At 30.4% G+C, this 16,679-nt stretch overlaps 2 protein-coding genes across 2 annotated transcripts in view; one reads left to right on the forward strand and one right to left on the reverse strand.

Annotated features, from left to right (window-relative positions):
- The window catches only part of Pep (Protein on ecdysone puffs), a 36,845-nt gene extending 29,618 nt beyond the window's left edge, over positions 1-7,227 (reverse strand). Inside the window, exons 1-4 of the mRNA XM_075373974.1 lie at positions 7,074-7,227; positions 4,260-4,541; positions 3,030-3,176; positions 1,799-1,971 (exon numbers count right to left, since the gene is read on the reverse strand). Coding sequence (XP_075230089.1) covers positions 1,799-1,971; positions 3,030-3,176; positions 4,260-4,538 — 599 coding nt within the window. The 5' untranslated portion in view covers positions 4,539-4,541; positions 7,074-7,227. The remainder of the gene's footprint in view (positions 1-1,798; positions 1,972-3,029; positions 3,177-4,259; positions 4,542-7,073) is intronic.
- Positions 7,228-11,843: 4,616 nt separating this feature from the next.
- Positions 11,844-16,679, forward strand: part of LOC142329115 (methyl farnesoate epoxidase-like) — a 37,399-nt gene continuing 32,563 nt past the window's right edge. Inside the window, exon 1 of the mRNA XM_075373450.1 lies at positions 11,844-11,922. Within this exon, the coding sequence (XP_075229565.1) occupies positions 11,844-11,922 (79 nt within the window). The remainder of the gene's footprint in view (positions 11,923-16,679) is intronic.

Here is a 16,679-nt window from a genome sequence, read left to right on the forward strand (position 1 = left end):
AGTAATTCTTTTGTCTGTATATTTATACATTAAGAATTTCAATATTAGTTCCTTATAAGAGTCAATCGAAGATCAGTATTGTCACACAATTTTATTATCACTTACACAAATATTGGTTTCCCATTAATATACTGTATTAGAAACAAGTTCTAAGAGTGTAACATCATTACATGTCAAAAGAAACATGAAATATTAACAGAAGAATATACTTAGATGGCGTACATATATATAAAGGTTTACATATTGCAAAATAGGAAAGAACAACTAAAAATATGACATCCAAGGACATCTGCAGAAGTTATGGCCTTACTTGCAGCAAATATGATGAACACTTGTAATAGCAGTCAAAAATCCACTTGCATTCATTTTCAACCAGTCTTGATATAAACGTACTTAACAGTTTAATTACAAACCAAAGCTAAACACTGTTTGTCTAATAAAAATTATTTTTATAAGTAAGAAGTCAGCCATGAAAGTCTGTTGAATTGATAAAGCAGCAAATACAGAATCGCTAGTTCTTATTAATTTTTAAAAAATCTCCTGATCCACACGTGCATAACAAATCGTTTTTAAATAAATATTCACCTCAGTTCATTTTAATATAAAAATAGAATTAAAAGTTATCTCTTTGAAGAACAGTTGAGAATTAACTTCACAAATTTATCAAAAGGAGGCAAATCATATGAATTCTTCAGGTTTCACAAATCAGTTTTATTTAACACTTTCTGAAGGAAAATAAAAAGGTTATGTCGAAAATATTTATGAAGTGCATACAGTATATCTGTACAATTCAATTAACTTTAGTGAAAGAAAAATCTTTACAGTATTTCATCTTAAAGTAATTCTGATTTATAACTAAATTATATCACAAAGGAAAAAACTAAAGAATCAGTTTCTAAATCATATCTAGGACTATAAAAGTAATTTTCTAGGCATGTCAAAAGAAATAATTGTTAATATTTAATAAAAAAAAAAACTTCACTCACTTCTATTGTAGAAGATAAAATATACTTACAATAAATTAAAAGTTCACAGGACACATTAAGAAACACTGAATCCACAGTATGTATACTTTAAATATGAAGCATTCACATCAATAATCTTACAGGTAAACGAATAAACCATTGAATGAAAAGTTAACAGAAACACACTGTTTACAAATGAGGTTTAATTTAGGAACACAGGTTGTTCACTGCTGCAGAAGACGAAAAAACCATTCTTTTTATCAGAACATTTAAATAACTTTATGAAAACTGTCAATTTCATAAAAAAAAAGAACTTCTTTAGCAACAGTGAAGCTCATATATTTTTCTGTATACAAGATGTGAAAAGAATGTTTATCATAATGAAAATATATTCATTAACATTACATAAAACAAAGCAGTTATCTGAAGAGATATTAATTTTAACATAAAAGAAGTAAAACCGATCAAATATATAAGCTAAATGCACTCATTAATGAAATGTATGATTTTTATAAAGAGAAAGAAGAACATAGAATATATATATTTTAAAAACATTTCAAAAAAAATCGGTTAAAAATAAATAGAAATAAACATGTTTCATGCTCAAAATATCCAAGAAGGTCTAACCATGATTGATAAAAATAATTATGGTAAGAGACCTCATTGCATAAATGGATCTGGCATAAAACTGAAAAGGATGAAATGGCTTATTTTCGATGATGTTTCTTTGTGAATAACACTATCAAGCCATAGTGAAAAAAGCCAGATCAGAATAATTATAGAATTACGGGAGAAGAGTAGGTGTATGAAGAAGAGCCAATAGCACAGCTTACCTCTTGGATTCATCATCTTCAACGGAAACATCTCCGTTAGGCTTCTCTCCATCCTTATTCTTATCTTTCTTATCAGAGTCCCTTTTTTTAGGCTTTGGTGAAGTGGAGGATTTGTCGGAACTACGGGACTTCCCTAGACGGGATTTCCCATCACCTCGTCGGTTCAAACCCGACTGAAATCATAATATATATGAAAAGTCTGTCTCTCTTTTATGAGAAGAAAAACCATATCTGAAACTTTAATTCTGGTTACACAATACAGTAGTCAGCAATGAATATGACATCCAGATGTGCCTATATTGGCAAAAAAGAAAGAACATTTCTAATAAGAAAAAATTAATAAGCGGTAGGAATTTAAAAGAAATATACTATCAACTGTTCTGAGCAGAAATGGAATATTTCTGCTCAAAAAGATATAAGATATAAATAAAACGGCCTGGAGAAATTAAAACTTACTTAATCACCTACCCAAACATGTGCTTATGATAGTAAACACGCCATTATGTTATTCGCTGCTCACTGGTAAAAGCTGAAAAAAAATGGCAGACTGAATCTTTTCTTAATAACTTTTATAGGATAACTGATCCCTGAAATATATAAAATGAAATAAAGTAATAATGATTATTAATTAGACATTAACAAAGAACACAGATGATTAATATAATAATTCTTTGACTACTTTTTTTTGTATAGTATAAAGTTAAATTTATGAAAGAAAAATCTGAAATTAAGAAATGAGCTAATGCTGAAGAATCATGTCCAGAAGAAAATAAGACAGCTATTTTAATTTAAGCTCGATAAGTAATCAAAATACACATATTAAAAAACTAACAATCTAATATAAACAGGGATAATTCTTTTACAAAAAAAAGCTTGCAGTTATATACAATTTTTTTAAATAAGTTAAAAATTATTTAATGAATTTACCTTATGTATTCATACTAACTTTACTAATCTAAATGATAACAGTTCAAATGATTTTATAGAAGCCTACGTATTTTTAAGTAACAATTATATTTTATACTTTAAAAAAAATTTTAATATCCAGTAATTTTAATATCTTAATCCCACCTTTTTTTAACTGTTCAAAAACTTTCAAAATAATAAATTTGACAATTATAAAGGCTATTAAAAAGAAAGCCAAACAGTTTTTCTCTACTTTTTTTTTTTAAATAATCCAATAATTTTAAATTTCCGATAACATAACTTTCTAAACACTAAGTTATAATACCTTACTATACGGCTGCATTCTTCTATCACCAGGCCTTTCACGACGTCTATCAGCAAATGTACCTCTTGAACGATAATCACTGTATGACATCCCTCCTCGGTTCATTGGCCCTGGCAAACTCAGTAACGATGGCACTGAAGAAGTTTGCTAGAAAAAGAATTGCAAAAAAAATAAAAATATAATTTCTAACCTTAACATGACAACACTATTTTCTGAAGTGCACATCAGTTATATCACAAGACATAACTAATACTATTTGTGCCCTTTAGTTGTGAACAAGATATAAGGCATTCCTTGCACAATGTAACCCTGACAGACAAACCTCATGAATCTGATTGTAACATCCTGTCATGAATAAAATGGCAATAAATGAAACTTTGTTAATGAATTTTACGCTCATCAAATTTCCAGGGATTTGAAGACTAGGATTATAAATGCACAAGAAATAATTTATCATTCAGAAAACCCATGTATTGAATATAAAAATAAAAAAAATATTAAAGTATCTCATTACAACCAGAACTGGTTAATTTTCAATGAACAACAGATTCAAGAATGCTACAGAAGAAACGACTATTAATCATATTACATAACTGAAAACACAACTCTGAAAATATCTATTAAAATCATAACAGCAGAACCACACCAGTATTTCACAATAAAATTAACTTACTATATTAAATTTTTTAACTAATACAAACTATTTTTTCAGAAATTTTCACCAAATTTTATTTGGTATAGAATAAAAACAAATCAGTTTGGTCTAATCTTAGGATTTACTGTAACACACATTCAACATAAAAAGATACAATGTAAAATAAATTAATATTTCACAATATAAAGTAATATACGCAATTATTTCATAACGTTCGCCCATACTTTAAAATGATTAAATTTTGACTAACTTATCTAACATTGGCAAAACCATTATCACAAATACATTTAATAAAACTTGGGTAAATGCTAAAAAGCACCTTTCCTTTAAAATGAATGTACTTCCCAAGAAACTTTCCATAAATCCTTAGACATACTTCTGCGCTTAGACCAACTACTGGACTTCCATCAATTTACTGGCACATATGCCATCAATCAATGTCAGTTTTTCAGATTACTTTAACTTACAAAAAAAAAACAACCTACAGCAGTAAAGACTAACAGAGAGGAAATTTTGTTTAAATAATTACAACTCATGATATAAACATGATATGATGCAATTTAAAATTCACTTACACTCTGCTGAGGAGAAAGTATTTTATTAAGAAGGTTTGTAGCCATAGCAAGCTGAGCCTCTGGAGTAGACAGCTGTGAAAGAATTCCAGACTGAGCAGGAGTTGGTAGAAGACCTAAACCACCCATCTGATTACCTCCAGGAACAACACCTCCCTGCCACGGATTTACTTGATTGCTACTTCCATAGCTTTGACGTCTGCTTCCACCACCACCACCACCTCCCCCATAGCTGCCAGATGAACTACGTGGACTGTCTCTCCTTTGCCCACGGTAAGACATGTCCTAAAATCATATCAATTCATGTGTGAAATCAATGAAACTGGTAAACAAATTGACCAACTTCATGCTGGGCGATAAAAGTTAGAAGCAGTAACCTAAGTTGCCAATTAATATGTTTATATATCTGGAAATATGAACAGAACATTCTTTATCAATTACGAGTGACACTAATATAGAAACCATAACCTTACCAAAATTATAATCTTGCAATTTTGTGTATGCATTTGTGTACATAAGGTACCATTTTCAAAGCAAAGGTTATCAGGAAAACTGTTTTAGGTAAACATGCTGTAATTTTTTTTCTCCTGCAACAAGTAACACTTGCTCTTTCTGTATCAGCCAACATGCTAAAAATTCCTGATAGGGAAAAGGATAAATAAATAATTAATGTTGTTTAAATTCAAAATGGGGGGGGTCCCTTCGTTTCTGTATTTGATGTACCCATTCCACAAAAGGAAAAATTCCAGACTTGTAATAAATTTTTGGTTATGGTATTCCCAAAGTTCTTCAATTTCAGCAGTTTTTGTATCTACATCACACTTGCTTCCTATGTCATCCAAGTAATAAAAATGACTACACAAATGATATCAAAGCAAACACTTGTAAAAAAAAAGAGTGTGCAACTTAACTACTTGAGAAGAAATATTTAAAATCAAATATTACTGTTGTAAAAAGTGCTTGAATTACAATAATAAAAAATGTAAAAGCAAATTTTAGAATCATTTAGAACTTTTTAATACTTAAAATAGAAAACAAAAAAGCAGCATTTTCTGGCCAAATGAGTGTGAAAGTGCAAAACTGAATCTTTGATAAACAGAAAATGAAAAAAAAAATCTTATTGTAAAAAATAAGCACTTTCCAACGGCACTAGACCTCATTACCGGACAAATTCAAATACATAATTCCTTTATTTTTCAGTTTATATACAGTATATGGAATATATATAAACGTTAATATTTACTATTTATGATGTAGTTCGAGCACCATGTTAAGATAGTGAAATGGTTAAGACATGTTAAGATTGTGCTTTATTAACTGTAGCAGTCACTATTTTGAAACAAAAACTTGATGAAGAATTAAATGAATATAATTGCTAAATCTTGCTATAAAATTCTACAAAAATTGGAAGATGTGGTTGGTGGTCAAACCACTTCTATTCCAATAATTTGAACAATACTTCACTCAACTACTACTACACCAAAGTACTCACATTTTCATTCATTAAACAGATATTATTCCAAATATTTGCTCTAATTTAAACCAAGTAGTTAATATTTAAAATATAATTACACATACAATTTATAACTAAAAAAATTTACTTAAAGCAAATACATTATCAAATTTAATTCACAAAAATAATCAGAAGAGATGAACTTTAAAGGAGAAATATAATGAAAATGTAATTACAGAAATATGTACAACATACTAATAAAAAAAACCATATTACCTTAATTTTCTTTTACAATAAAAAAAAATTTTTAATACTATACTCAATAATTAAAATACCCTGCACTACATGTCTAAATTGAGCAGAAAACCTTTACTACGATCAATTGAAATGGATAAATGCTACACCATAGAAATATAATGGCATAAACCATATCACAGATATGGGTATAGAAGAAATGTTAAAATAAAACAATTTTCATTCATCTTTGGTCTAAGAGAAAAAATTTCAGTAGTTTTAAATTGAACCTAAAATGAATGAGAAATATGAATTTCAAATAAGCAGTATAAGAGTTAGTTGTTACATTGAGATTCATATTTCATATATTAGTACAAGAATCTAATGTTTTTTGTTGTTGTTTTTTACATAAATTTCTAAAAAACAAGCCATTGCCTTTGTTTGCACACAGAAATGTATAAATTACAGGAATAAAAAGCAAATTCTTATATTTTTTTAACAAAAAAAAGTCCTAAACAGATTTTATAGCAATCTGATAAAATAATAAATACTTTATTTCAAATACTAAACCAAACTTTTGTACTTCGATGGCAAACATTCAATAATACTGGCAATAATCCATTAACTACAAACCCGCTAACGACATTTTCCAAATGCAACGTCTGGCACAGTTGCAAGTACGTTACTTGGAATTTCTATGGCTTAATTTAATTACCGCATCATAGAAACAAATTTAATATAAACTCATTAATACGTAAATTGTGATACAAATTTGATACTAACATAAAATTTTTTATTTCAGATCAATGTACTTTTCACTTAACGCTACGAAAATGGCCGCTTCAATTGCAATGCAATCAATAAAAATGTTTTAACTAGGTAAACACAGAACAAGCACAAATTACTTTTCTGAAATTTGTACATTAATACAAAAAGTTGACAGAACACAGGCAAACAAATTATTGCACACAATGTTAAAACTTCTTCTCCTAATCAAAACCAAACGCTTACCAACGCTACAAGACCGGACACACGCCGGCGACATTTTCCTTTCGCTAACAATGCCGAACATTTTAATTAAATTAATAATGAAAGATAAAGTTTAATCAGTTTCTTAACTAAATATTTACCTTTCAGAAACGTTAGCAGATTTCTCAGAACTAATGAGATGTTTAAAAGACAGATTTTCCAGCAAATATAGAAAATACCAAAATGCCGACAGCAGCACCAGTCCTACTCACTGAAAAGCGACGTAGAAGGAGGAAGAGGAAATGGGCGAGATTGTGGACGTTCAGCTCTACCAACATTACAATTTTTTAGTGATCAATATTTTGTGAAATGAGTAACGACTACATGCAATGAAAGAGATTGATTCTTTTTTACTTTTACAAACCCTGAATATTATTTTTACTTATGGACTTAAATGAAGATGGTTTAGGAAAAATTAATATTAAATATCAAATCATTATTGAGAATTGAACCCGAAGCTATCTATTCATAAACGACTATGCTAACCATTACGCCAAATAGTTAATTTAAAATTCATTTCTTTTTTTACATTAAAAATTCATTTTATTAGAACAATTTAAAAACCTTACTATAATTAATTAAACATTATTTTAACAATATGTACAAAAAATGATTGAAGAACATTAGAAATCTGTTCCGAAATGTATAATTTGACCGAATGCCTCTGTTTCATTTTAATCAACATTTCCAATTTTTTTTTTAAGTAACGGCTGGATGAACCTTCCCTTTAATTTATAGGCTATATAATTCTGGGAAAAAATTATGTTATTATTTATGGAAAAGAACACTATTAAACTAGCATTACAATAAACGAATGTTCGTAATAATTGAACAGATGACTATGTGTACATTATTTAATTCTAATATATTTTGTTACATTAGATTGTTAACACTCATAATAAGGCAATCTTTATTTCATGGTATTTCACATGAGTTTTATACGTGAAATGATATTCTGGTCTTCTAATTGTAAACTGAAGCTCATTCAGACATGAACTTCTTCCATATTGCTGCTTCAGAGAAGCGCACACGTTTGGTTAGCCTTAAAGTGTACATCGTATTTTTATCGAATAACTGGAAAAAAAAAAATATGTATCTCATAAACAGAATTTATTGTATCTTCGCGTAATCATATAAAAGTTTTTATAAGACAATTTTTAACTACATAGAATTAATTATTTATTTATTTAATTTTTAAATGTAATTAACTGATATGTTCAGGTATTTTATTTTTACTGCAGCACAGTGAACATCTTTTAATTGGAATTACCTACCAGATATGGATATTTGCATTATTTTTAACACTTTTGCAGATGTGTATGCTTTACCAGAACTTTTTTTAAATACAATTTTATTAAAAATATAACTTCAGATATAAAAATTAAAATCTATAAATAAAAAAACAAATGAAAAATAAAATAAATTTATATCATAACTTTATGTTATATTTATATCACTAACGGTGGTAAACAAACTACCCTTTAATTTAAATATTTTTAATTTTGTTTTTATTTATTACAAAAGTTGATCCTGTAAAGCAAAGATTTCTATGAAGGAATGATATGAATAAAATCAAAAGCTAAGTGGAAAAAGTTTATTTCATCAAATATCTATATTCTACTTTTGTTGTGTACCAATTTGCTAAACTATTCATTAAAGTAATTTGTTTAGTAGCCCTGTAGTCATTTGTTCAATTATTACGAACATTTGTTTATTGTAATGCTAGTTTAATGGTGTTCTTTTCCATAAAGAAAAACTTAATTTTTTCCAGAATTATATAGCCTATAAATTAAAGGGAAGGTTCATCCAGCCTTTAGTTAAACTGGAAATGTTGCTTAAAATGAAACAGAGGCATTCAGTCAAATTATACATTTCGGAACAGTAATTTATTTTGAGGTTTGGCTTCCCCTGGCCCTAGCCTCTGTAGCTTTTCCTCCCTCTACACACTTAGCTGCTAAACCTTTACACCACACATCTTATACTTACTCTTGGTGTGCAACACTTTACAAAATGTTAACCGTAACCCAAGGTGGAAACTATCACTTTCACTACTATAGTCGATGGATGAATGGCTCTACACAGTGAAACAAACAATGTCCTCTGGGCATCAGGGTGAACCCAGTTGTAAGCAGCACGCTCTGCTGGAGTGGTCCATTGTATTGTCATACTCGTGGGAACCTTAGTTCAATCTCAAAAAATATTCCTTCGTGGTTGTTGTTAAATGCGAATCTTGCAAAGAACTGAGCAAATTGATTGAAGCTTTATGAGATCAAGTGAAGTCCCCCATGGCTGCAGTTACAGCATTGAGCACTGGCAAGAAGGTAACTTCTGCAAGAAAAACTGATGGTGGTTTACCTAAAACCACTTCAGTTGGTGCATTACCATACAAGGTTCTTACTCCACTTAATTACACTTAACTACCAAGATCCCTGTAAAGGGATCTATTAAAACATTATTGCCTGGTATGGCATCTCCATCCTCCCAGGCTTCCACATTCCCTCCATCTCAAGGTCAAATCATATGGTAGCGGATGATGTGCCCAAAGAAGCAAAGGACTTCCTAAAGGTTATAAAATTAAAAAAAATCCAGATAGTATTTGATAAGTAATTTATAAACATTATAAAGAGGAACATTTGAGGTCTTCACTCCTGCAATTAAGATGTGGTGGGGCTGCAATTTAGAAAGTGGTGGGGTTGCTATCTCCATACATGAGGGGGTGTCAGGTGCAAGAATACCACGCTGTCCCTTTCAAATTGCACATCTGCAATCTATAACTCTCACCAAACTCCAAGTTTAATGCATTAGATATACAAAATCTTGTCCCAATTTCATCTCCATGATTAATAGTAGGGGACTTTAATGCCCACCATATTTCATGGGACTCAACAATCTGTTCCCCTCAGGGAAATATCATAAACAGAGTGAGACAGTACTTGGACCTCTGCCTGCTGAATGATGGATCATACACATTTATGTCATCATCAACTGGTACTTTTTCCAACAACTTCTCCTTATGCTCACCAAGTTAATTTCCTGGTCCTAATTGGCTTGTTTGTGACAACTTTTACCAAAATCCAATTATTATATCTTTTGGTACCAACCACGTGGTGAACAAAAGACCACAGATGTAGATTATTGAAAGAGCAAATTGGAATGGTTACCATACAACCTTCCCATCAAAGTATGATGGTAGTGCTGACACACTAAATCAACTTACTTCTTTTACCTCCTTGGTACTCAAGAATAGAATACTAGTAGATATATTCCATAAACATTAGAAATCCAAGATGTCCCTCCATTCCCAGATGGAATGACAATTACCAAAACAGAATTATGAAACGATAGCAGGCATTGCATAAATTTAACTGCAGACCTACAAGTGAACATCTGAATTTGTATTGGAAGGCTAGAGTAGTATGTCATTGTATATTCATGGACGTCAGGAGAAAGTCATGGAGGAATTACTTAGACACCACCTCACGCACTTCTCCCAATCTACTGTGTGGAAGAAGCTTCGAGCAATTAGCAAATCAGCCTATCCTCAGTTTTATTCATGAAGGAGAACTTCTAATGTCATCTTCTGCAGTCGCAACTAAGCTGGCAGATTGTTTTTTGTTCAGCGTCTCTAAATTCAACATATACTAACGAATTTCAGGGATATAAGATACAGGTGGAAGTAGTACCATTAAAAGTTGTTGAATTAAATGCCCCTTTTACATTCAACGAATTGTCATACATTAAAGAACTCACGTGATACCTCCCCTGGACGTGGCAACATTCACCTCAGTATGCTCTTAAACCTTCCCAATTTGACATTACATCAGCTATTGTGTATTTGTAATGTACTGTTCTCCACGCAAGTCTTCCCACCCATCTGGTCAGAAGCCATTGCTATACCACTATGTAAACCTGGTAGAGACAAAGCATGCTCAGACTACTGCCCTATCTCCTTGACAAGCATTTTGTGCAAAGTGATGGAGAGAATGATGAATCACAAGCTTACATGGTATTTAGAGAAACATTCCCTGATATCTCCAGAACAATGTGGTCTCTGCCAAGGATGATCTTCCATTGACCATCAGTTATCACTGGAAAGAGCTACCAAAATGCTTTTCTGCTCCACCACAAACTCGTTGCTATTTTCTTTGACATCAGGAGGGCCTGGCGACATGGTATTCTAAAAACCCTTGAAGAATGGGGAGTTGTGGGCAATATGCTTGCCTTTATTAGGGGTTTCTTAAATGACCGACTTTTCCATGTTCATGTTGGAAATTCTGTGTCGAGTAGCATCACCTTGAAGAATGGAGTGCCTCAAGGAAGCATATTAAGTGCCACCTTGTTTACTATAGCCATCAACAGTATTACTAAATATGTGCAGACACCAGTTTCATGTTCTCTGTTTGTTGATGACTTTGCTGTATATATATATATATATATATATATATATATATCAAGACCCACTTAACAGCCACAGCTGAGAGACTACTACAGAGTACTTATCTCACCTTGAAGCTTGGTTGAAGAACACCAGCTTCTGTTCTCACTTGAGAAAACAAAATGCGTGTTTTTTTCGTGCCTAAGAGACCCTTTTATTCCAGAAGTCCTTCTCAATGGAGAACCAATTGCTAACTCTCCTGACGTTAAATATTTAAGTTTGCTTTTTGATATTTGTCTTACGTGGGTAGAACATATAAAACAGTTAAAAGCAAGATGTTTAAAAATTCTAGATGTATTACCAGTTCTTTGTAACACTTGAGTGGGGAGCCATGATCAGTCTATCGTGTATGTTACGTTTTTATTATTCGTTAGTTCTCTCCTGTTTGGATTATGGTTACATCGCATACTCTTTAGCGCATCATACTGTGCTTAAGATGCTGGATGCTGTATATCACGCTTTTCTTCATCTTGCCTTTAGATCAGGCTCTGTTGCAAGCATATTTGTTGTTTATGGTGAGCCATCACTTTAGGATAGACAAGACCAGCTGCTAGCATCTTACTCTGCCCATCTTAAAGAACAATCAAATCACCCAATTTTTACAGCTTCCTCGCAAACTCTCATTTACAACAGTATGAAGACCAACCACATTAAACAGCACCAATGGGTGTTCGTACCCGGCGTTTACTGCATTGTTTAAATTTTGACATACCTTCTATTTTTCCAACGTACCCAATGTGGAGACTCGACCCCATAAATTTTAATTATTCCTCACCATACATAATGAAAAAAGTCAACTACTTTCTCGTCCTTTAGCAAATGTTTTACCAAATTTTTATTCTGTAGCGATATGTGTAGCGCATTCCAAGCTTTAGAAGATTCGTATTCTAGACATGCTATTGTCATTGAAATTCATAACGCAATCGTTGAGTTGAACCGTCGCTACACGCAACTGAGTTTCTGCTGGGTCCCTAGCCATGTGGTAATCCTGAGTAAATAACGTGAGGATTCCGCTGCTAAAGACGCATGTAGCCAACTGTCTTTCACCGGTCGTGTTACTACTACCGATTTCATTCACACACTCTTTGAGTAAGGTGGCAAGGTAACTGGACTGCAACAGTAGATAATAAACTCCTATGCTGCCATGGAGCTCTTCAATCCGGAATAACCGTCGCGTCAAGAGGAGGTTATTATTTGCCGTTTATTAATAGGACATACTAATCTTACACATGGATTCTTATTGAATCATACCGATGTATCCGTTCGTGTTCGCTGCGACTGCCATCTAACGATACAACAGATCCTTGTGGATTGCATATTTTATGCGGCATTAAGTCGGAAATTTAAATAAGGAGGTAACATCTAAGACATTCTAGGAAAAAACAAAATGAGGATGATATCGAATATCTTGTTATTTCTAAAAGCCGGACACGTATAATCGATTACACTGGTAGATAAAAAGAATTTTATTTGTTTCTCTAAGTGTGATACCATTTCTTGAATTGTTTTTTTGCGTACATTACAGATCTGTAAATACAATTTTTCTAACACCCTTAGTTTTAAATAAATTACGCTTCAAAAGAAATAAGGGAAAATTTAGTTAAAATCTGTAAAATTTATAATTTTGCACGGCCATACCTGTGTTAGAATGATTTCGCTAATGAGTTTCTTTTATAAATAGCCTCAGGCACATCCCGAATTAATGTCCAACAGGAATCGGCTAGCTTGTTAGTATTCCATTTCCCTTTATAGCGGCTTTTTATCACTGAAATATCTTGGTTGAAACGTTCACCGTGTTCTACACTTAGGTCTCCGAGGTTGTTCGGGAGAAAATCTAGATGTGAGTGGAGAAATGTATTTTCAGACATACTACATCCCATAGCTCTGTATGAAAAGGTTGATTAACAATATCGAGGTAATTGTCGGATTTTTGTTTGCAGAGAAAAATTTTGCAAACGTCTTTAAATGAAGCCCAAACTGCACTTTATACATTATTTAACAGTGAGTTAAATAGATAGATCATCTTTGACCAATTCTCTTTTAAACTCCTTTTTTTAATTTTTCCTTCAATTACATTCGGAAATTTCTGCCTGATGTACAAAAATCCGGGACTATCTTCATTTCAAATTTCATAATTTCAAAATCAAAATCATTGTTGTCTTCTTCAGTACTGCCTGATTCTTCGTTGCTGCTTTCAAAACATACAATCACAGGTGGCTCAGGAACTGGAATAATTTCACTGTGAGGTACAAACCTGATTGCAAATTGCAATGAAGAATATTTTACAGTATTTTTAGATTTTTTAAAAATTCCAGACACACATGTTAAACAAATATAACAATTGGTTATATGAACCTTCCGTTCACGCCAAACAATAGGTATATCAAATGGCAAAGTGTTTCATGTACCTTTCAGCCATCCTCTTAAATATACAGAAAAATTAGTGCATACTATATGAGGAGCCCACATCTTATCCTGATCACCAATTTTACACTGAAAGTACAAATGATATGCCTTTTTAATTAAAGGTGTAATGTTTATTTCTATTTGATTTTACAGTAAACTCACCACATACATAACAAAAGGCATCCACATCATTTACACAATTTCAAGGCATTATGACACTGTACTGTTAACAAACTTAAGATAGCAATAAGACTGAACAAAATTAATTCATTCCTAAATCCAGTGCTTAATACAAACAACACAGCTGTGTTTACAGCTACATGTTTTGACGTGCACAGACATGATTAATCTTGTCCATGAAGGCTCACTCTTCAGTATTAGATATGATGTCAATGATATGAATTAATTCTTTGTCTAGTATTGTTTATTTATAGCTTACAAATTATGTTAACAAAGTTAAACAATAAAAAAAGACCTAACAAATACAATATAGGAGCTTAAAATGCTAACTATACGTTGAAAAATGATAAAAATCCTTTAATTAGCATTTAAAAATTTTTCAAAAATGGTGAGCAATAGAAAGATTCTGAGTTCATATTTGTTTTCAAAATTAAAAAATTGATTAAAATCATGTATTGCATGATAGGAAACAAAAATTATGTTTATCAGTGTTATTTAATGTCATTACTATGTTATTAATATGTTTTTTTTTACTATTTTATATTGTGCTTTACATTTTCCTGTTTTTCCTGTGTTATTGTGCAGTTTGTTTGTTAATCTTATTTTTTTTATTTTTCTATTACTTAGTTTATATCCGTTATACTTAGCACATGTTGTTATAGACTTATATTACAGAATCATTCCTTTTGGATGCTACTAACAAACCTTCATTGTGCACCCAAGGAAAAAAACAAAACAAAATTAAATATTTGCAATATTCTGTTATTGATTTAAAGTTTATTTAATGGTACTATCCTCACTTTTTATTAGTTCAATAAAATTCCTTGCATAATTTAGTCAAAACCTTGATTGAATTTTCTTCTTGCTAAATTAGTACCACCTGCAGTATTTCTAAAATCAGTATTTCCAAAAGTGATCATTACTGCTTAGTTTCAGAGAGTAACTTTTTTTTGGATTATAAGGGGACATTGATGAGGTAATGATTGTATTTGCAGTAGAGATATTTGAAATATTTTTTTATCCTTATCTAGTGTTGTGCAGTGAGCAACCTCATAATTTTTACCTTTTTTCATATCTCATGAAATTTTCAACTAATAATATTTTTTTTTTAAATTAAGCATTTGGTTTATCCCTCTACGCAAATTGGATTCTGTATTATTTTAAATGCCTGGAATAAATTTAATAAGGAACAAAAATTAATAACTATTATAATAAAAGGGGGAAAAATTGATAATTAATAGAATTCCAAATAATTCAAATATTTAAATAAAAAACAGCTTATCAGATTGGATTAAGGTATAACTTATGTTTACAAAAATTGGGACAGAATAATTTATAGTATATACGAGTAAAAATTGATTAGGTTTGAAGATGAAATTTTTTAGAATTATTGGTATAAGTCCTACCAATCTGTCAGTTATATACAAATTTATTAAAAACAGTATTTTACATTTTAATAAATTATAACAAAGCATTTCAGCATAACAAAAGTAGCATATCTATCCATTCCAGAAATGTTCTACATAGTTTACTATGTACCACTCAGAATAAAAGATTTGTTTATTTATTTAAATACTTATAATAAATAAAAATATATAACATTTTGTTTAAAATAGTAACACTTTAATTGTTTTACAAAGTTCAAGAAGATAAGATTTTGGTTTTCATTATTTTACTCATCAGCATAATAGTCAAATAAATTTAAAACAGAATCTGTGTCAGAGGGCAAGTAGATAGAATTTATGAATTCAAATCAGGAAAGGTACATTTGGTGTTTATCTCAAACCAGTTCATTAAAAGTATCTTCCAAACACCATTAATGCTAACTAATTATACTTTCTAAATAGATATGTTTAAATAGAAAGTTTCTTTTTTTTGGGCACTTTAGTAAATGATTTCTTCAGAACAAGATGTTATTTTTAGTTAGTACAATTGTTATAATAACATTAATAATATTATATTTTTTATATGATATAAGAAAACCATCTGGCTATCCACCAGGCAAGTTTATAGTGTAATAAATTTAATAATTAAAAGAATAAAAAATATCTAGGGGTACTGTGTTGACAAAAATTTTCATAGAGTAATCATGTTGATGGCATATGTGATAAAATAGTATTAATAATTTAAAGACAAATGCTAGATTCTAACGTAACAATTTAAATACAGGAGCTAATTATAGTTTAAATTTACCATGTGTATTAATATATACATTTGTATTCTAGACAATGCAATTTATGATTTGTAAATTAAAATGTTAGCTTAACTTATTTAAAATAAATTATCTACTTGATTTTATTTAAAGTAAAATCTTTTCTGTAATACTTATAACCTATAAAATATATTGTTTTAAAAATAAAAAATAATATTGACGAATTGTATACTTTGGGTGTAACTTACTCATTGAACTAGATACTAATAACACCAAACAACATGTACATAGAAAATGATTTTATGAAAAATAATTGGTTAGATTATGAAAAAAAACAAAAAAAAAAACAGTTAAGTTGTTCATTATAAAATAATCTTTTTTCTCTTTTTAAACAACTATTCTCATAAAAATTTGAACAATTATTGTTAGTTTTTTGTGAGAGTTATTATCAAAATCCTGCAGTATTGTATTTAAAAAACAAACATTTAAAAAAATTATTGTAATAAAATTATGATTTAAAAAAAAATTATTGTA

Source organism: Lycorma delicatula, chromosome 8, assembly GCF_047948215.1.
Source record: "Lycorma delicatula isolate Av1 chromosome 8, ASM4794821v1, whole genome shotgun sequence".
Taxonomy (NCBI): Eukaryota; Metazoa; Arthropoda; class Insecta; order Hemiptera; family Fulgoridae; genus Lycorma; species Lycorma delicatula.